Source organism: Pseudophryne corroboree, chromosome 3 (genome assembly GCF_028390025.1).
Source record: "Pseudophryne corroboree isolate aPseCor3 chromosome 3, aPseCor3.hap2, whole genome shotgun sequence".
Classification (NCBI taxonomy): domain Eukaryota; kingdom Metazoa; phylum Chordata; class Amphibia; order Anura; family Myobatrachidae; genus Pseudophryne; species Pseudophryne corroboree.
In genome coordinates this window covers 321575903-321590733 of record NC_086446.1, presented here as the reverse complement: position 1 = coordinate 321590733, position 14831 = coordinate 321575903, and the positions used below count along the sequence as shown (strand labels likewise).

At 48.6% G+C, this 14831-nt stretch overlaps 1 protein-coding gene across 2 annotated transcripts in view; it reads right to left on the bottom strand.

Moving 5' to 3' along the window:
* Window positions 1–14831, bottom strand: part of CDC27 (cell division cycle 27) — a 255809-nt gene that overhangs the window by 184800 nt on the left and 56178 nt on the right. For both annotated transcript variants that reach the window (XM_063959474.1, XM_063959475.1), the window contains one exon: window positions 13011–13158. In XM_063959474.1, the coding sequence (XP_063815544.1) occupies window positions 13011–13158 (148 nt within the window). The remainder of the gene's footprint in view (window positions 1–13010; window positions 13159–14831) is intronic.

Sequence of the window (14831 nt, the reverse complement as noted above, 5' to 3'; positions counted from 1 at the left end):
CCAACATCGTCCTCATACATGTCGACACACACGTACCGACACACAGCACACACACACAGGGAATGCTCTGATAGAGGACAGGACCCCACTAGCCCTTTGGGGAGACAGAGGGAGAGTTTGCCAGCACACACCAAAAACGCTATAATTATACAGGGACAACCTTTATATAAGTGTTTTTCCCTTATAGCATTTTAATATATATATAGTCATATCGCCAAATAAGTGCCCCCCCTCTCTGTTTTAACCCTGTTTCTGTAGTGCAGTGCAGGGGAGAGCCTGGGAGCCTTCCCACCAGCATTTCTGTGAGGGAAAATGGCGCTGTGTGCTGAGGAGAATAGGCCCCGCCCCCTTTTCGGCGGGCTTCTTCTCCCGTTTTTCTGAGACCTGGCAGGGGTTAAATACATCCATATAGCCCCCAGGGGCTATATGTGATGTATTTTTAGCCAGAATAAGGTACTATCATTGCTGCCCAGGGCGCCCCCCCCAGCGCCCTGCACCCTCAGTGACCGCTGCTATGAAGTGTGCTGACAACAATGGCGCACAGCTGCAGTGCTGTGCGCTACCTTATGAAGACTGAAAAGTCTTCTGCCGCCGGTTTCTGGACTTCTTCACTTTTCGGCATCTGCAAGGGGGTCGGCGGCGCGGCTCCGGGACGAACCCCAGGGTGAGACCTGTGTTCCGACTCCCTCTGGAGCTAATGGTGTCCAGTAGCCTAAGAAGCCAATCCATCCTGCACGCAGGTGAGTTCACTTCTCTCCCCTAAGTCCCTCGATGCAGTGAGCCTGTTGCCAGCAGGACTCACTGAAAATAAAAAACCTAACAAAACTTTTACTCTAAGCAGCTCTTTAGGAGAGCCACCTAGATTGCACCCTTCTCGGCCGGGCACAAAAATCTAACTGAGGCTTGGAGGAGGGTCATAGGGGGAGGAGCCAGTGCACACCACCTGATCCTAAAGCTTTTACTTTTGTGCCCTGTCTCCTGCGGAGCCGCTGTTCCCCATGGTCCTGACGGAGTCCCCAGCATCCACTAGGACGTCAGAGAAATCCTATTTTCTCTTACGACCTAGATGATACTGGGGTCCATATTAGTACCATGGGGGATGTACCAAAGCTCCCAAACCGGGTTGGAGAGTGCCGAGGTTCCTGCAAACTGATTGGCCTCTGAGGACTTTCAGTTTGGTCAAAGTATCGAACTTGTAGAACTTGGCAAACGTGTTCGACCCTGACCAAGTAGCTGGTCGGCAGAGCTGTGAAGCAGAGTCACCCCGGGCAGCCGCCCGGGAAGAACCCACCGACCTAGTAGAGTGGGCCCGTACAGATCTTGGACACGGCAAACCTGCCGTGGAATAAGCATGCTGGATAGTAAGCCCGATCCAGCGTGCAATTGTCTCTATGATCCCAATTTTAATGGGATCATAGAGAACAAACAGCAAGTCAGATTTTCTGTGACGAGATCACATAGATCTTCAAAGCCCTCACAACATCCAAGGACTTTGAAGTAGCAGAGGTGTCGGTAACCACCGGAACAACAATAGGTTGGTTGATATGACACGGAGACACCACCTTCTGAAGAAATTGCTGACGAGTTCCGAGTTCAGCCCTATCTTCATGAAAAATCAAATAGGGGCTCTTGTGAGACAACGCCCCCAGCTCCGACACACACCTTGCAGAAGCCAATGCCAAAAGTGTGATGGCCTTCCACGCAAGAAACTTGACGTCTACGTCCTGTAAAGGCTTAAACCATTCCGATTGCAGGAACTGCAACAACCCGTTGAGATCCCAAGGCGCTGTAGGAGGCACAAAGGGCGGTTGGATGTCCAGAACCTCCTTCAAAAATGTCTGAACCTCAGGGAGAGAAACCAATTATTTCTGGAAGAAAATGGATAAGGCCAAAATCTAGACTTTTATGGAGCCCAAACGTAGGCCCACATCCAAACCCGACTGCATAAAAAGGAGAAAACGTCCCAGTTGAAATTGCACCGCAGGAAATTTCCTGTTCTCACACCAAGAGACGTATTTTTTTCCAAATACAGTGGTAATGTTTAGATGTTACCCCCTTTCTGGCTTGGATCAGGGTTGGAATAACCCTATCCGGGATCCCTTTCTGGGCTAGAATTTGATGCTCAAACTTCATGCCATCAAACGTAGCCGTGGTAAGTCTTGATAGACGAATGGCCCCTGTTGGAGAAGGTCCTCACGAAGAGGTAGAGGCCACGGGTCCTCTAGGAGCATCTCCAGTAGATCCGCATACCAGGCACTTCTTGGCCAGTCCGGAGCAATGAGAATTACTTGAACTTTTTCCCTTTTTATTCTTTTGGAGAATCTTTGGGATCAATGGGAGTGGTGGAAACACGTACACCATCTGGTAGACTTATGGAGTCACCAGAGCGTCCACCGCTTGTGGGTCCCTCGACCTGGAACAATATCACTTGAACTTCTTGCTGAGACGAGAGGCCATCATGTCGAAGGCGGCTACCATCTTCCCCAGAAGGCAAATGCATAGATGCACCGACATCCGGGTTTGTTTCAGAGCATCCCGCACCATCGACTGGATCACCAATGCCTTTTCCAACGGAAGGAAAACCTTCTGTGCCTCCGTATCCAGTATCATCCCCAGGAACGGAAGCCTCCGTGTTAGTTCCAGATGATATTTTGGTAGGTTCAGAATCCACACGTGATCCTGGAGTAGTCGGGTTGAGAAGGCAATGTCTAACATCCTATCCCTGGATGGTGCTTATATCAGTAGATCGTCCAGGTACGGAATTATGTTCACTCCCTGTTTGCGGAGGAGAAACATCATCTCTGCCATTACCTTGGTGAACACCCTCGGTGCCGCAGAGAGGCCAAATTACAGGGCCTGGAACTGGTAGTGACAGTCCTGTAATCAAAACCTTAGATAAGCCTGATGAAGCGGCCAAATCGGAATATGAAGGTACGCATTCTTGATATCCAGAGACACCAAGAATTCCCCCTCCTCTAGACCTGAAATCACCGCTCTCAGAGACCCCATCTTGAACTTGAACACCCGTAAGTACGGGTTCAACGACTTGAGATTTAAAATGGGCCTTACCGAACAGTCCGGTTTCAGTACTGGAATAATAAATTTTGTTTTGCAGTTGAAGTGGAACTGGAACAATGACCTGAGTCTGTACCAGTTTTTGAATCGCTTCCTGTAAAGTCATACTTGCTTCTTGAGAAGCTGGTAAGCCTGATTTGAAGAATCTGTGATGGGGGAGTTCCTGAAACTCCAGTCTGTAGCCCTGGGCTATAAGATCTTTGACCCAGGGATCCTGGCATGACGTTTCCCATATGTGACTGAAGAATCTTAAACGGGCGCCCACCTGCCTATCTTCCAGGCAGTGCAGTCCACCGTCATGCTGAAGGCTTAGAGGAAGCAGAACCGGGGTTCTGTTCTTGTGAACCTGCAGTTGCTGGTTTTCTGGGTTTACCTTTATTGCCTTTGAAGGCCGTAGAAGAACCCTTGGTTTTGTTTTTAAACTTCGCTGTCCGAAAGGACTGCAGAGTTGGAGCAGTGTAGGATTTTCTAGCCGGGGGAGCTGCGGAAGGAAGGTATGTAGACTTAGCCTTGGATATCCACGTATCCAGTTCATCTCCAAAAAGGACTTCACCTGTGAAAGGCAGGCTTTCCAAGCCTCTCCAGGAATCCGCCTCCACCATAAAGTTAACAGAATCCTGTATATGCTGTAGGAGTAAAATTATCTCCCCCCCTAGATAAGGAATCTAACACGTCAATTAGATTACCTGACCATCTTCAATGGCCCTAGAGATTCATACACAAGCTATAGTGGGTCTGACTGCGGTAAATATTCTGTTCTACAGTGGGTTAAAACCCCTGTTGTGGGGGGCGTGGCCTGGCAGGCAAGCAGGGTGGACGTGTCTGGGAGGAGCTCCCGCACTCAGCCTCCTAAAGTGCCTTTTCTGGCCCTATTACCGAGCCTATATATCACTCCCTGCTCCCTACCTCTCACCCCTATCCCCCCTGTACCTGGTGTGTGGGGTCCCGGAGCCGGAGGGGGCCTCCTGCCTCCTTGCGGGTTGGGGCCTGCACACCCTCCAGAAGCCGGGGGCTCAATTTCTGCTCCGACCAGTGCCGGGAGTTCTCCGCCATAGGAATCACAGCTACGTCTGCTCTGTCCGGCACCCGGCCTCCGCCTGTGTCTGGCTCCCTCCACCTTTACGCCGTGCTGATCATCTTCCCTGTGTGCGCCTGGTAAAGCGGGTAAGCGGGCTCCGTTCTCTGCGCCCGCCCCGAGGCCTACTTCCGCCCACTGAGCCAAGAGCTGTGGTGACGGCGGCTGCCGCCGCACTCCCGTGAGCCTGCAATCGGGCCAGACGCCTCCGCGGCTGGCCGGGAAGTGCTCCCTCCTGCACCGTGGACCTCCCGTTTCTCTGCACCTGGCACCCGTGGAGCCTGATCGGCTGTGCCTGTGAGGCGTTGGGCCCTGGAGGCTCAGTCCTCTCCTGACGCCGGCGGCCATTTTTGATAAGGGCACTGCGGAGCTCCTGCATTTCCCACTGGCTGGTGGTCACAGTGAGGTGCCCTGGCTTTTAGCTGGTCCGTGGCTGGGGCCCTCCACCTGGTAGTCACTACCTCTAGCCGCTTGGGAGCTTCTACTGCCACTACTGTATTTTTTCCTTTTGCTTCGCCTTGGCTGCCTTGCTTTATGTATGATAATTGAGAGTGGAGCTCCATCTACTGGTGGCTTTATCGTTGCACTCCAGCTGCCTGAGAGAGCAGACTTTTCCAATGATGTGATCCGCAGAATTCTGTCCTGAGTCCTGGGACATCCTATGTTATAATCTATACAGTATACTATCCCTACTACCGAGACTTTTCTAACTCTGTAATGCAGTGATCTTCGCCAGCTGCTCTACACGTACGTTCCATCATGCCCAGAGGAAGCAAAAAGCAACACGGGGCGGATTTGAGCCAGAGCCTGAAAAAATTTGCCTACTCAAATGCTAAATCTCCGGGACAGGGGGCTCCCTCGCTGCCTGATATATCGGATTCAGAGGACTCAGATCATTCCCCATTGACCCGGAAAGATCTGCAAAGGCTTTTCCGTGAAATTCAGGAGACGAGGAAATCAGTACAGGCGGAGGTGCATACGGCCATAGCCTCTCTTAAGGCTGACGTTACCGACCTTGGAGACAGAACGGACCACTTAGAGTCTAAAATGGATGAGGTGGTTGCCTTCCATCAGGGAGTGGGAGATGAAATTCACAGTCTCAAGCAGGAAATGCAACTACTCCTAGAACGCCAAGAAGACCAGGATAATAGGGCGCGACAAAATAATCTGTCCCTGAGGACGTTGATATGACGTCCCTACACGATTACCTTAAGAAACTGTTTGTGCACCTGTCGCCCTCAACTCCGGTAGACCAACTCTTATTGGACAGGGCCCACAGGGCTCTCCGCCCTCGCTCTCAGGATTCAGCTCAGCCCAGAGATGTTATTCTGCGATGCCATTACTATTCGGCTAAGGAGGACCTGCTCAGGGAGGCTAGGAAGCTCTCCAAGCTGGAGTTCATGGGACATTCTCTTCAAATATTCCAAGATATTGCACCTAGCACCCTGCTTAAAAGGAAAGAATTCCGACCCATCACCTCGGCTCTTCGGGACAGTGGTATTCGCTACAGATGGGGCTTCCCCTTTCGCATTCTGGTATGGCATCACAACCGCCTCCACTCGGCCAGACGAAGCTAAAGGACTCTTGCGTGACCTGGGTCTTTCCCCACCTCCGGCCTTGTCCGAGTCTCCACGGCGGACGTGCAAGGCCTCTTCCATAGAGTCGACTGCCACTCCGAGACGCTCTCTGAATCGAGACTGGTCGCGAGTACCCTCTGCGCGGAAATCTGCCTCTGCTGGCCCCCCCACCTGATGCCTTACGTGTTTAATTATTATTTAATTTCTATAATATGTTACCTTACCGCATGTTTATTTTGTAGAGTTGTACTTTCTCTTTTTTTCCGTTCCACTACTGGCCCGATTCCCCATTATACCTTGCATATGCACCTAGCCGCTTTACTTCTATTACCGTAGCCGCGCATGCAGAGAGGCTATAGGGCTGAGGCTCCCCTTCTGGGAATTGCGTCCCCCAGTACTGGAACTGACACCTTTTGTATTATTTACTGTTTGCTAGTGCTATCCTCCGCCTACGGTGATGTTTGGTTCAGATATGGATAGTCATTATCATTTTACTAGTTGTCCTATATGTTAGTGGGCTGTAGGAAAAGCTGTTTAATCTCTTATCCCCTTGACATTGGACCCTAGACTCGGGACACACGTTGGTAAGTGTCCGCTGCTCTCGATGTACCTGGCCCTGCCAGGCCGCGTCCCCTTAGTTGGGTCTTATACCCGAGTCCGGTTGTTGTCACCTAGTGACCCCTTTCTATTGTCCCCTGACCAGCACACTAGACCAGATGTAGTTCTTTCTGGTCTCCAATCTTCCCCTTTCCCCGACTCTTCCCAGGTCTTGTTTCCCCTGTTCCTGTCTTCTCTTTTTCTTCTTGTTCAGATGTGTAGAAATGTTCGCCGATTGCCATGGGTATTTACAATGTTTTTGCTTTGGTTTGTTACAGGGCTGCGGTGTCAGGAGGGAGGTGGTGAGGCGTTCCGAAAACTCGCTGGTCATGGCTCTTAGGATCTATTCCCACAATGTTAAAGGTTTGAACAGCCCTCACAAACGCACCAAGCTCTCTCTCCCTTAAACAGACCAAGGGCGATTTAGTTTTCCTACAAGAAACCCATTTTAAGAAATCCCTCCACCCTGACTTAAAGTCTAAAGCCTACCATATCACTTTTCATGCATGTGATGCTACACGCAAGAAAAGGGGGGTCTCCATTTTGATAGCGGCCCACCTTACGTTTGAATTGGTGGACAGTCATGTGGATAAATCAGGTAGATGGCTCATTCTTATTGGGAAACTGAATGACATCCTAGGTACCCTTGTTAATGTCTATGCCCCAAACCAGAATCAGGCTGCATTTTTTAGGAGGTTGAATGTGCATTTGACTAGACTCTGTAGAGGGGAAGTCATAGTGGCAGGCGATTTTAACGAAGTGCTTGACACCTCGTTGGATAGATCCTCCCCTCCCTCTTTTCGTTCTTCTATCCCTACACGACGCCCGACATCGGCATCTCTGGCCCTGCTAGACCTTTTGAAACTCCAGTTGCTATTTGACTCTTTCAGGCTAACTGACCCTCAGACTAGAGACTATACTTTTTTTTCCTCTGTACATAAGTCCTATTCTAGGATAAACATGATCCTACTCAGCCAAGACCGATCCTCTAAACTTAAATCTACTAGTATACTTCCTATGATATGGTCCGACCACTGCCCGATCTCCACTCTGTTGCTCCCCGTCCCCCTCCTGCCTCTTGGCGGTTGAACGATTCTCTATTACATAATCAGGAAGTCACTAACCAGATTAAATGTTGCCTCACTGACTACTTTCTACTTAATGACCTTTCGGAGACTTCACCTATTACCCTTTGGGAGGCACATAAGGCTGTCTTACGTGGCCATTTGATTAGTCAGGCGTCCAGGTTTAAAAAGTCCCAGGAAGCTAGCTTCCTCTCCCTTTCCACCAAACTTCAGACCCTTGAGCGCCAACATAAACTCTCCCCTACCCCTTCCAACTTAGAGTCCTTGCTGGAAGAGCGGTCTGCGATTTCGCTATCTCTGTCAGAGCGTATGGCAAAGACTCTCCAGAGGCTTAATCAGACCTTTTATGAGAAGGAGGACAAAGCTGATAGAATCCTGGCATCCCGCCTTAGAGCACAGCGGTCACGGAATAACATGCTGGCGGTGCACACTGAGTCTGGTGGAGTCACATATGCCCCAGAGGGTATAAACAGGGTGTTCCGGGACTATTATACCAAGCTCTATAATCTAAACCCAGCTGACTCAGGCCCCGGTCCCCCAGATGCCTTAATATCAGAGTTCTTGCATCGGCTAATCTCCCTCGGCTATATCTGAATTCGACTCTTCGGAGCTGAACAAGGATATCACTGATGAAGAAATAGCTGCCGTTCTGAAGACTTTCAAATCTTCTAAAGCGCCGGGCCCTGATGGCTTTACGGCCTCTTACTATAAAAATTTTGCCTCCATTTTGGTCCCCCATCTCAGGGTACTGTTTAATGCTGTACTTCATGGCACCCCATTCCCGAGTAATATGCGGGAGGCCAGGGTTATAGTTATCCACAAAGAGGGCAGGGATCCTCGGAATTGCGCTAACTATCGGCCGATATCCCTATTGAATTTGGACATCAAACTCTATGCAAAATTTTTGGCTACTCGCCTCAATGGTGTGCTGCCTGGTCTGATACATTATGATCAAGTGGGATTAATCCCTGGACTTCAGGCCAGGGACAACACTAGGAGAGCGGTCGACCTTATCCAATTGTTGAATCGCAGACAAACCCCATCCATTAGCCGAAAAGGCGTTCGATCGTATTTCATGGCCTTTCTTATTTCAGACATTACAGGTGTTTGGGATATCAGCAGACTTTTTGACGGGAGTCTCTGCCCTATACTCCTCCCCTATAGCTAAGGTCCTCACTAACGGAATATTATCCCCTCCCTTCCCGCTGTCTAATGGCACGAGACAGGGGTGTCCTCTCTCCCCCCTAGTGTTTGCCATGGTCATTGAACCCCTGGCCACTATGATAAGAAACTCTGACGGAATTAGGGGAGTGAAGGTGGGCTCGCAGGAGTCTAAGATTTCGCTCTTTGCAGACGATGTTTTGTTGTCTCTTACTCAGCCGCAGTCTTCTCTCCCCGCCCTATATCGGATTATAGAGGAATATGGTTCCCTGTCGGGCTATAAAATAAATTTCATTAAATCCGAAGCTATGTTATTACATGTTCCTGGAGATCTCAAACGCTCCCTGCAGTCCTCCTATAACCTTCGATGGCAGACCACTAAGATAAAGTATCTTGGTGTCTATATCACTTCTCACTATAATTCTCTAATAACTCTACCTGTGAGGGTTCCGGAGGGGGTTCTTAGGGATGCCCAGGCCTCATTTGTGAGGTTTGTATGGAACGACAAACCCCCACGAATAGCCTTCACTGTGCTCCGGCTACCTTGCTCGGAGGGAGGCAGAGGATTCCCCGATGTTAAATTTTATTACTTGGCGAGTCATCTAAGTCAAATAGTGGCCACCTTTGCGCCCCGAGGCTCTATTGCCTGGGTGGATTTTGCAGCTCTTTCATTGGGAATTCGGTCATTGGCCTCGCTGTGAGGTCTGGGCAAACCACACCAGCTCACTCTAACGAACTCCTCTCCTTCTCTTAAATTCCATCTCTCTACTTGGCATAAATCTCTTACGAAATATAAGCTGTCCTCCTCATGCTCCCCTCTCACACCCCTCTGGGACAACCCTGATTTCCCAGCTGGGATTTCACCTTATCGGTTCACACCCTGGTTTGGTGCCGGGATCCATGTGGTGCATGATATTTCTCTACAGGGCCATTGGATGTCAATAGACGATAACAAATGTAGGTTTTCCTCGCTATCTCCTCCCTTATTTGAATACTTTCAGCTCCGTCACTTTCTTCTCTCCCTGCCCCAGGCTGATGCTCTGCGGGATCTTACCTCTTTTGAGTCTCTATGCACTACAAAACCCATATGTAGAGGGTTAATTTCGCTGATCTATTCTATGTTGGTTGGAGTGTCCTCGGGGCCGCAGACTCGCCATGAGCGGGAGTGGGAAAGGGACCTGGGTCCCCCACCAGACGATGCCTGTTGGGAGGAAGTTCGGGAGGGTATTGCTAAAAGCTCTCTCTCTACCCGACTCAAGGAGACATCCTATAAACTATATTATAGGTGGTATTACACCCCGGACAAACTATCTAGGATGTTCCCTTCTGCCACCCCGGTTTGTTGGCGGGCATGCGGTCAACGTGGAACTCTCTTCCATATTTGGTGGACCTGTCCACGTATTGTTCACTTCTGGAATAGGGTAATCGATATATTAAACTCCATATCTGGTTTAGCACTCGAACTGGACCCGTGGATGTTTTTATTGGCCCGTCCACACCCAGATCTTGACCCTCTTTTGAATAAACTGTGTTCCCATATATTAGTGGCTGCTAAATCATTAATAGCTAAAAATTGGAAGGCCTCCGCTGCTCCTACTATTCCAGCTTTGAATAATTATATTTGGTTCGTTGCTAATATGGAAAAGATCACTTATCTACATGACTGTCTCCACAAATTTGAACTGGTTTGGGGCCCCTGGTTGCTTATGATGTCTCCCCCAATTTGATGCTCAAACCGTTTTTTTTTTCTTTTGTCCCCATCCTCTGAGCTCCTGACCGTGCTGTACCTGGATCCTCCCTCCGGGCGCCGCCATGCCCTCCTTGATCCTTATGGATTATTGAGTGATGTCTAGCTCGAATGTCTATATCGTTATTGTAATGTGTATGCACTGTTCTTAGAATCATTAGATGTTCTTTCCTCCTCATGACATAGATCGGCTCTGTTCTTTTTTCTGCATCTGCCCCTCTTCTTTCTCTTTCTGCTCCCGCCCCCCCCCCACTCTCTCTTTCCTCTTCCCTGTTTTTTTTCTTTTATGTATATGGTCCCCGTATAGGGGACATCTTTGTTTGTTTGTTAAATACGATCAAAATTATTTGAACGAAAAATTTCCATGGAGACTGATTCTCACCCTTTAATGTACAACTATGTCAGTAATGTCTAACTTTTTGTCTCTCCTGGTATAAATAGTTAAAAAAAAAAAACCCTGTTGTGCACTACTAGTGTGGGTATCATTAGTGGCTTCAACTCGCCCCTCACAGCAGTCACTAGTGTCTCTGAATCCTGGAGCGCAGCCTGCATGTTAGCGCTGCGCTCCTACCATTGTGCAGCCATTACAGCCGGCGACCCGCTAACCGGGACGCTGGCCACCTACTCACCACTCTTCTGACTTCTGGCTCTGTTAGGGGAGGCGGCGTGCTGCGGGTCTGTACGCTCGCTGTGGTGGGGCTTGCGAATAGGACCCTCAGGAGCTCAGTGTCCTGTCAGTGGGGTACGGGACCATTAACCCTAGAGAAGTTGGGCCGATCATCCCCCCTAAGTCCCACGAAGCAGGCAGTCTGGTGCCAGCCAGACCCGCCTGAAAATAAAACACAGAAAATAAATGCAGAAAACTCTTCAGGAGCTTCCAAAGCGTGACAGCTCCTCCGGTACATTTTCTAAACGGAGTCTGGTAGGAGGGGCATAGAGGGAGGAGCCAGTGCACGCTATCAAATTCTTAAAGTGCCCATGGCTCCTAGTGGACCCGTCTATACCCTATGGTACTAATATGGACCCCAGTATCCTCTAGGACGCAAGAGAAAGGAGGTAAACTTACAAGCTGCATACTTTGTAGTCACCAAAAGGTTTCTGCCATCTACATTCTTTCCATATAGCTTTGGATATTACCGCGACAACAGGGCGGACGCATTCTGCTAACGTTACTGGCTGAGACTCACGGCGCACTTTCGGGAATTCAGTGGTAATGCAATATTTTCCTTATTTACCATCCTTAAGTTAAGATCTCTACACTCAGGGATAAATGTAATAGGGTCAGAGTTGCGGAGGTCCGGGATTTTATCCGAGAATGGTCGTGTGGCAATCAATGACTGCCGCTTTAAGAATAAGGCCATTCTCCAACAAATTCCCGGGCCTTTGGAAACTTAAACCCTATTACATTTACCCAAAAGTGCTACATGCTCATTTTTTATGCTCATCTTTGAGGAAAGGATGGTGCACTGTTCTGGAGCGCTGATGGATTTATGATGTGAAATTCATGGTGAAGTTCTGTATACTAAGACTCAGAGTGACACTTATCATTGAGGAAATTAAACTAAAATTTATTAAGATATGGCACATTTTTAATTATTATAAGACAACTGACCAATAGAGGATAACTGTATGATATTTTTTATTATAAATGACTAATTGTACAGCACAATCTCATGCCGACTTAGGCCCTCATTCCGAGTTATTCGCTCACTAGCTGCTTTTACCAGCCGCACAAACGCTAAGCCGCCGCCCTCTGGGAGTGTATCTTAGCAGAAGTGCGAACGAAAGGATCGCATCGCTGCTACAAAAGAAGATTGTGCAGTTTCTGAGTAGCTTGAGACCTACTCCTAGCTTGCGATCACTTCAGACTATTTAGTTCCTGTTTAGACCTCACGAACACACCCTGCGTTCGACCACCCACGCCTACGTTTCCCCAGCCACTCCTGCGTTTGTACACACACTCCCTGAAAACGGCCAGTTACCACCCAGAAACACCCACTTTCTGTCAATCACTCTGCGGCCAGCAGTGCGACTGAAAAGCGTCGCTAGAGCATGTGTAAAATTGCATCGGCTTTTGTGAAAGTACGTCGCGCGTGCGCATTGAGCCGCATGCGCAAAAGTGCCGATTTTTAGCCTGATCGCTGCGCTGCGAACGAAAGCAGCTAGCGATCAACTCGGAATGAGGGCCTTAGTACTGGGGACTCAAACAGCAGCAGTCATACCATAACAATATGCTCCAAAGGTCAACAAGCAAAGAAAATATTACAATACAGATACGTCCTCATACACTCAGTCTCAGTAGGCCATGCGGTGTGAGACACCTGGCATGATACGCTGCGCAGAGCGGTGTAGCATCTTTTTAGCTCAAATGTGCATGTCAATGCTTCATGGGGCTGTGCCGATTAATCTGATAAGCAACACTTGTATAACTGTGGACAACTGGGCCTGTATCCAAAGCACAACCGAACTTGTTGTGGGAAATGCCTGCTCTATAGGTCGTAAGCTTGTATGAGCAGGGCCATCTTCCCTTCATCTTCTCTACACAATTATGCTAAAGCGCACTGTAATGCTGTATCTATGTAAATTTCAATTCGGCCTGTACTTATGTATATACTTGTATGTTTTAATTTATGTTTGGCACCAAACAGGAATATCAGAAACATGGATAAGCGGGAGATGAGACTCATACTTACTTGCTAAGATCCACGCAGCATTTTGCGAGAAGATATTTGCATTGTGGGGTGGCACAACTATGTGTTTTCAGGAGCCGGTAAGCCTTGTATGCTTTTCCTGAGCGGTAATAACATGTTGCTAGCAGAAATAATGCCTCTTCTGAATGCACTGTAAAAAGAATACAAAATATTTTACATTCAAAGCATGTAAGTCACTCTGGTCTCTGAACTAGCCAGTACAATGGTTAATCAACGCACCAGCCACATGTTCAGAGGAGCTGCTAGGACTGTCTGACTACACACCATTCACTAGCTGTACGAAAAGCTAGCAAACATTTAGTATATGACACCATGGATGGTATTGGTTGCAGACACTTTTCATACATAGGCTCAAATGTAATAGTGTGCAGGAGATTTTGGAGTGTTAGCAGTCAAATTTAAAAGTAGCAAAGTTTAAGAAAGCAAAACCAACCAGGACCATCTTGTGGCCCCATGGGCGTTTCTAGAGAGGAGGCGGCCGTGTGCAGGATCAGTCTGGGCACCCTCGTCTCTAGCCAGCAGCACTATTGCTCTGCGCACTAGGGTCCCTAGGGGACCCTGGCGCTGTTCCAGAGTCTAGAGCGCATGCGCAAATCTCCGGGAAAATGGCGCGGTGGACATTTTCCCAGTGATTTTCCTAATAAGCATGCGCAAAACACCAGCAAAAAGGCGCTGGTCCATTTTCCCAGTGATTTCTGCACCGCTGCTGCTGCACGGCGGGACTTTGGAGGGTAAGTATGAAAAATAATGGGCGCAGGGTGTGCAGTTTTGGCCCCACCTGGACCCCGGGGGAACGTGTGCACCACACACACACACACACACACACTGCACCCATTCTAAATACGCCAGTGTGTGGCCCATAATGTGCAATCTGTTTATATCCCTTGCAAGAATTTAATATTAAAACACAATGTTTTACAGGGCGAGTATATTCTTGTACTCTTACCTAGAGGTTCCTGCACAAAAAGGATCATTTTAGGAAGGAAAGCCTTAGTATAAAAACTTCACTGTTTTCATTTACTTGTACTTTAGCAGCCACGCTTACAGAATTTTCCATGTCTTGCGCTATAATATGGTTATAGATTTTTTAGAATATTCATTTGGTGCAAGCCTGAAACTGCAATTTGGGTGGTACCCTTCGAGAAGGTGGTCCTCCTTTTTGGTTTATAAGGCAGGACAGTTCCATGTTACCTGTTCCAAATTCTGACCCTACCATCTGTCAGAGTAGCAATTGAGATTTATCTGACACGGGGACATTTTTCCAATCTTCAACTGTCCAGTTTTGGAGAGCATGTACCCACAGTTTCCTGTTCTTAGCCGACATGTTTGGAACCCAGAGTGGTCTTCTACTGCTGTAACCCATCTATTTCAATGTGATACGCACTCAGAGATGCTCTACTGCATACCATTGCTAGGACAGGTTGGGTATGCATGACCACCGGTCAAGAGACCACCGGTCAGCATACCTCCGCCGGGATCCCGGCAGCGGAATGCCAGCGGGTGAAGGGCCAGCGCAACAAACATCTTGCGGGCTCGGTGGCGTGGACACCCACAAGTGGGAATAATCCCTGCTAGTTGGCATGCGGACTGTCAGGATTCTGAGGCGTGCGGGATGTAGGGGGAGGTATTGTGACCGCCGGTCACATAACTACATCCCACTAAGACACATGGTTACTGAAGTTATTGTCGCCTTCCAGCAGTTTGGATGTTTTTGTCCATTTCTTCTGACCTCTCTCATTTACAAGGCATTTTCAACAATAGAACCAACACTCACTTGATGTAGTTTTGTTTTGCACAATAATC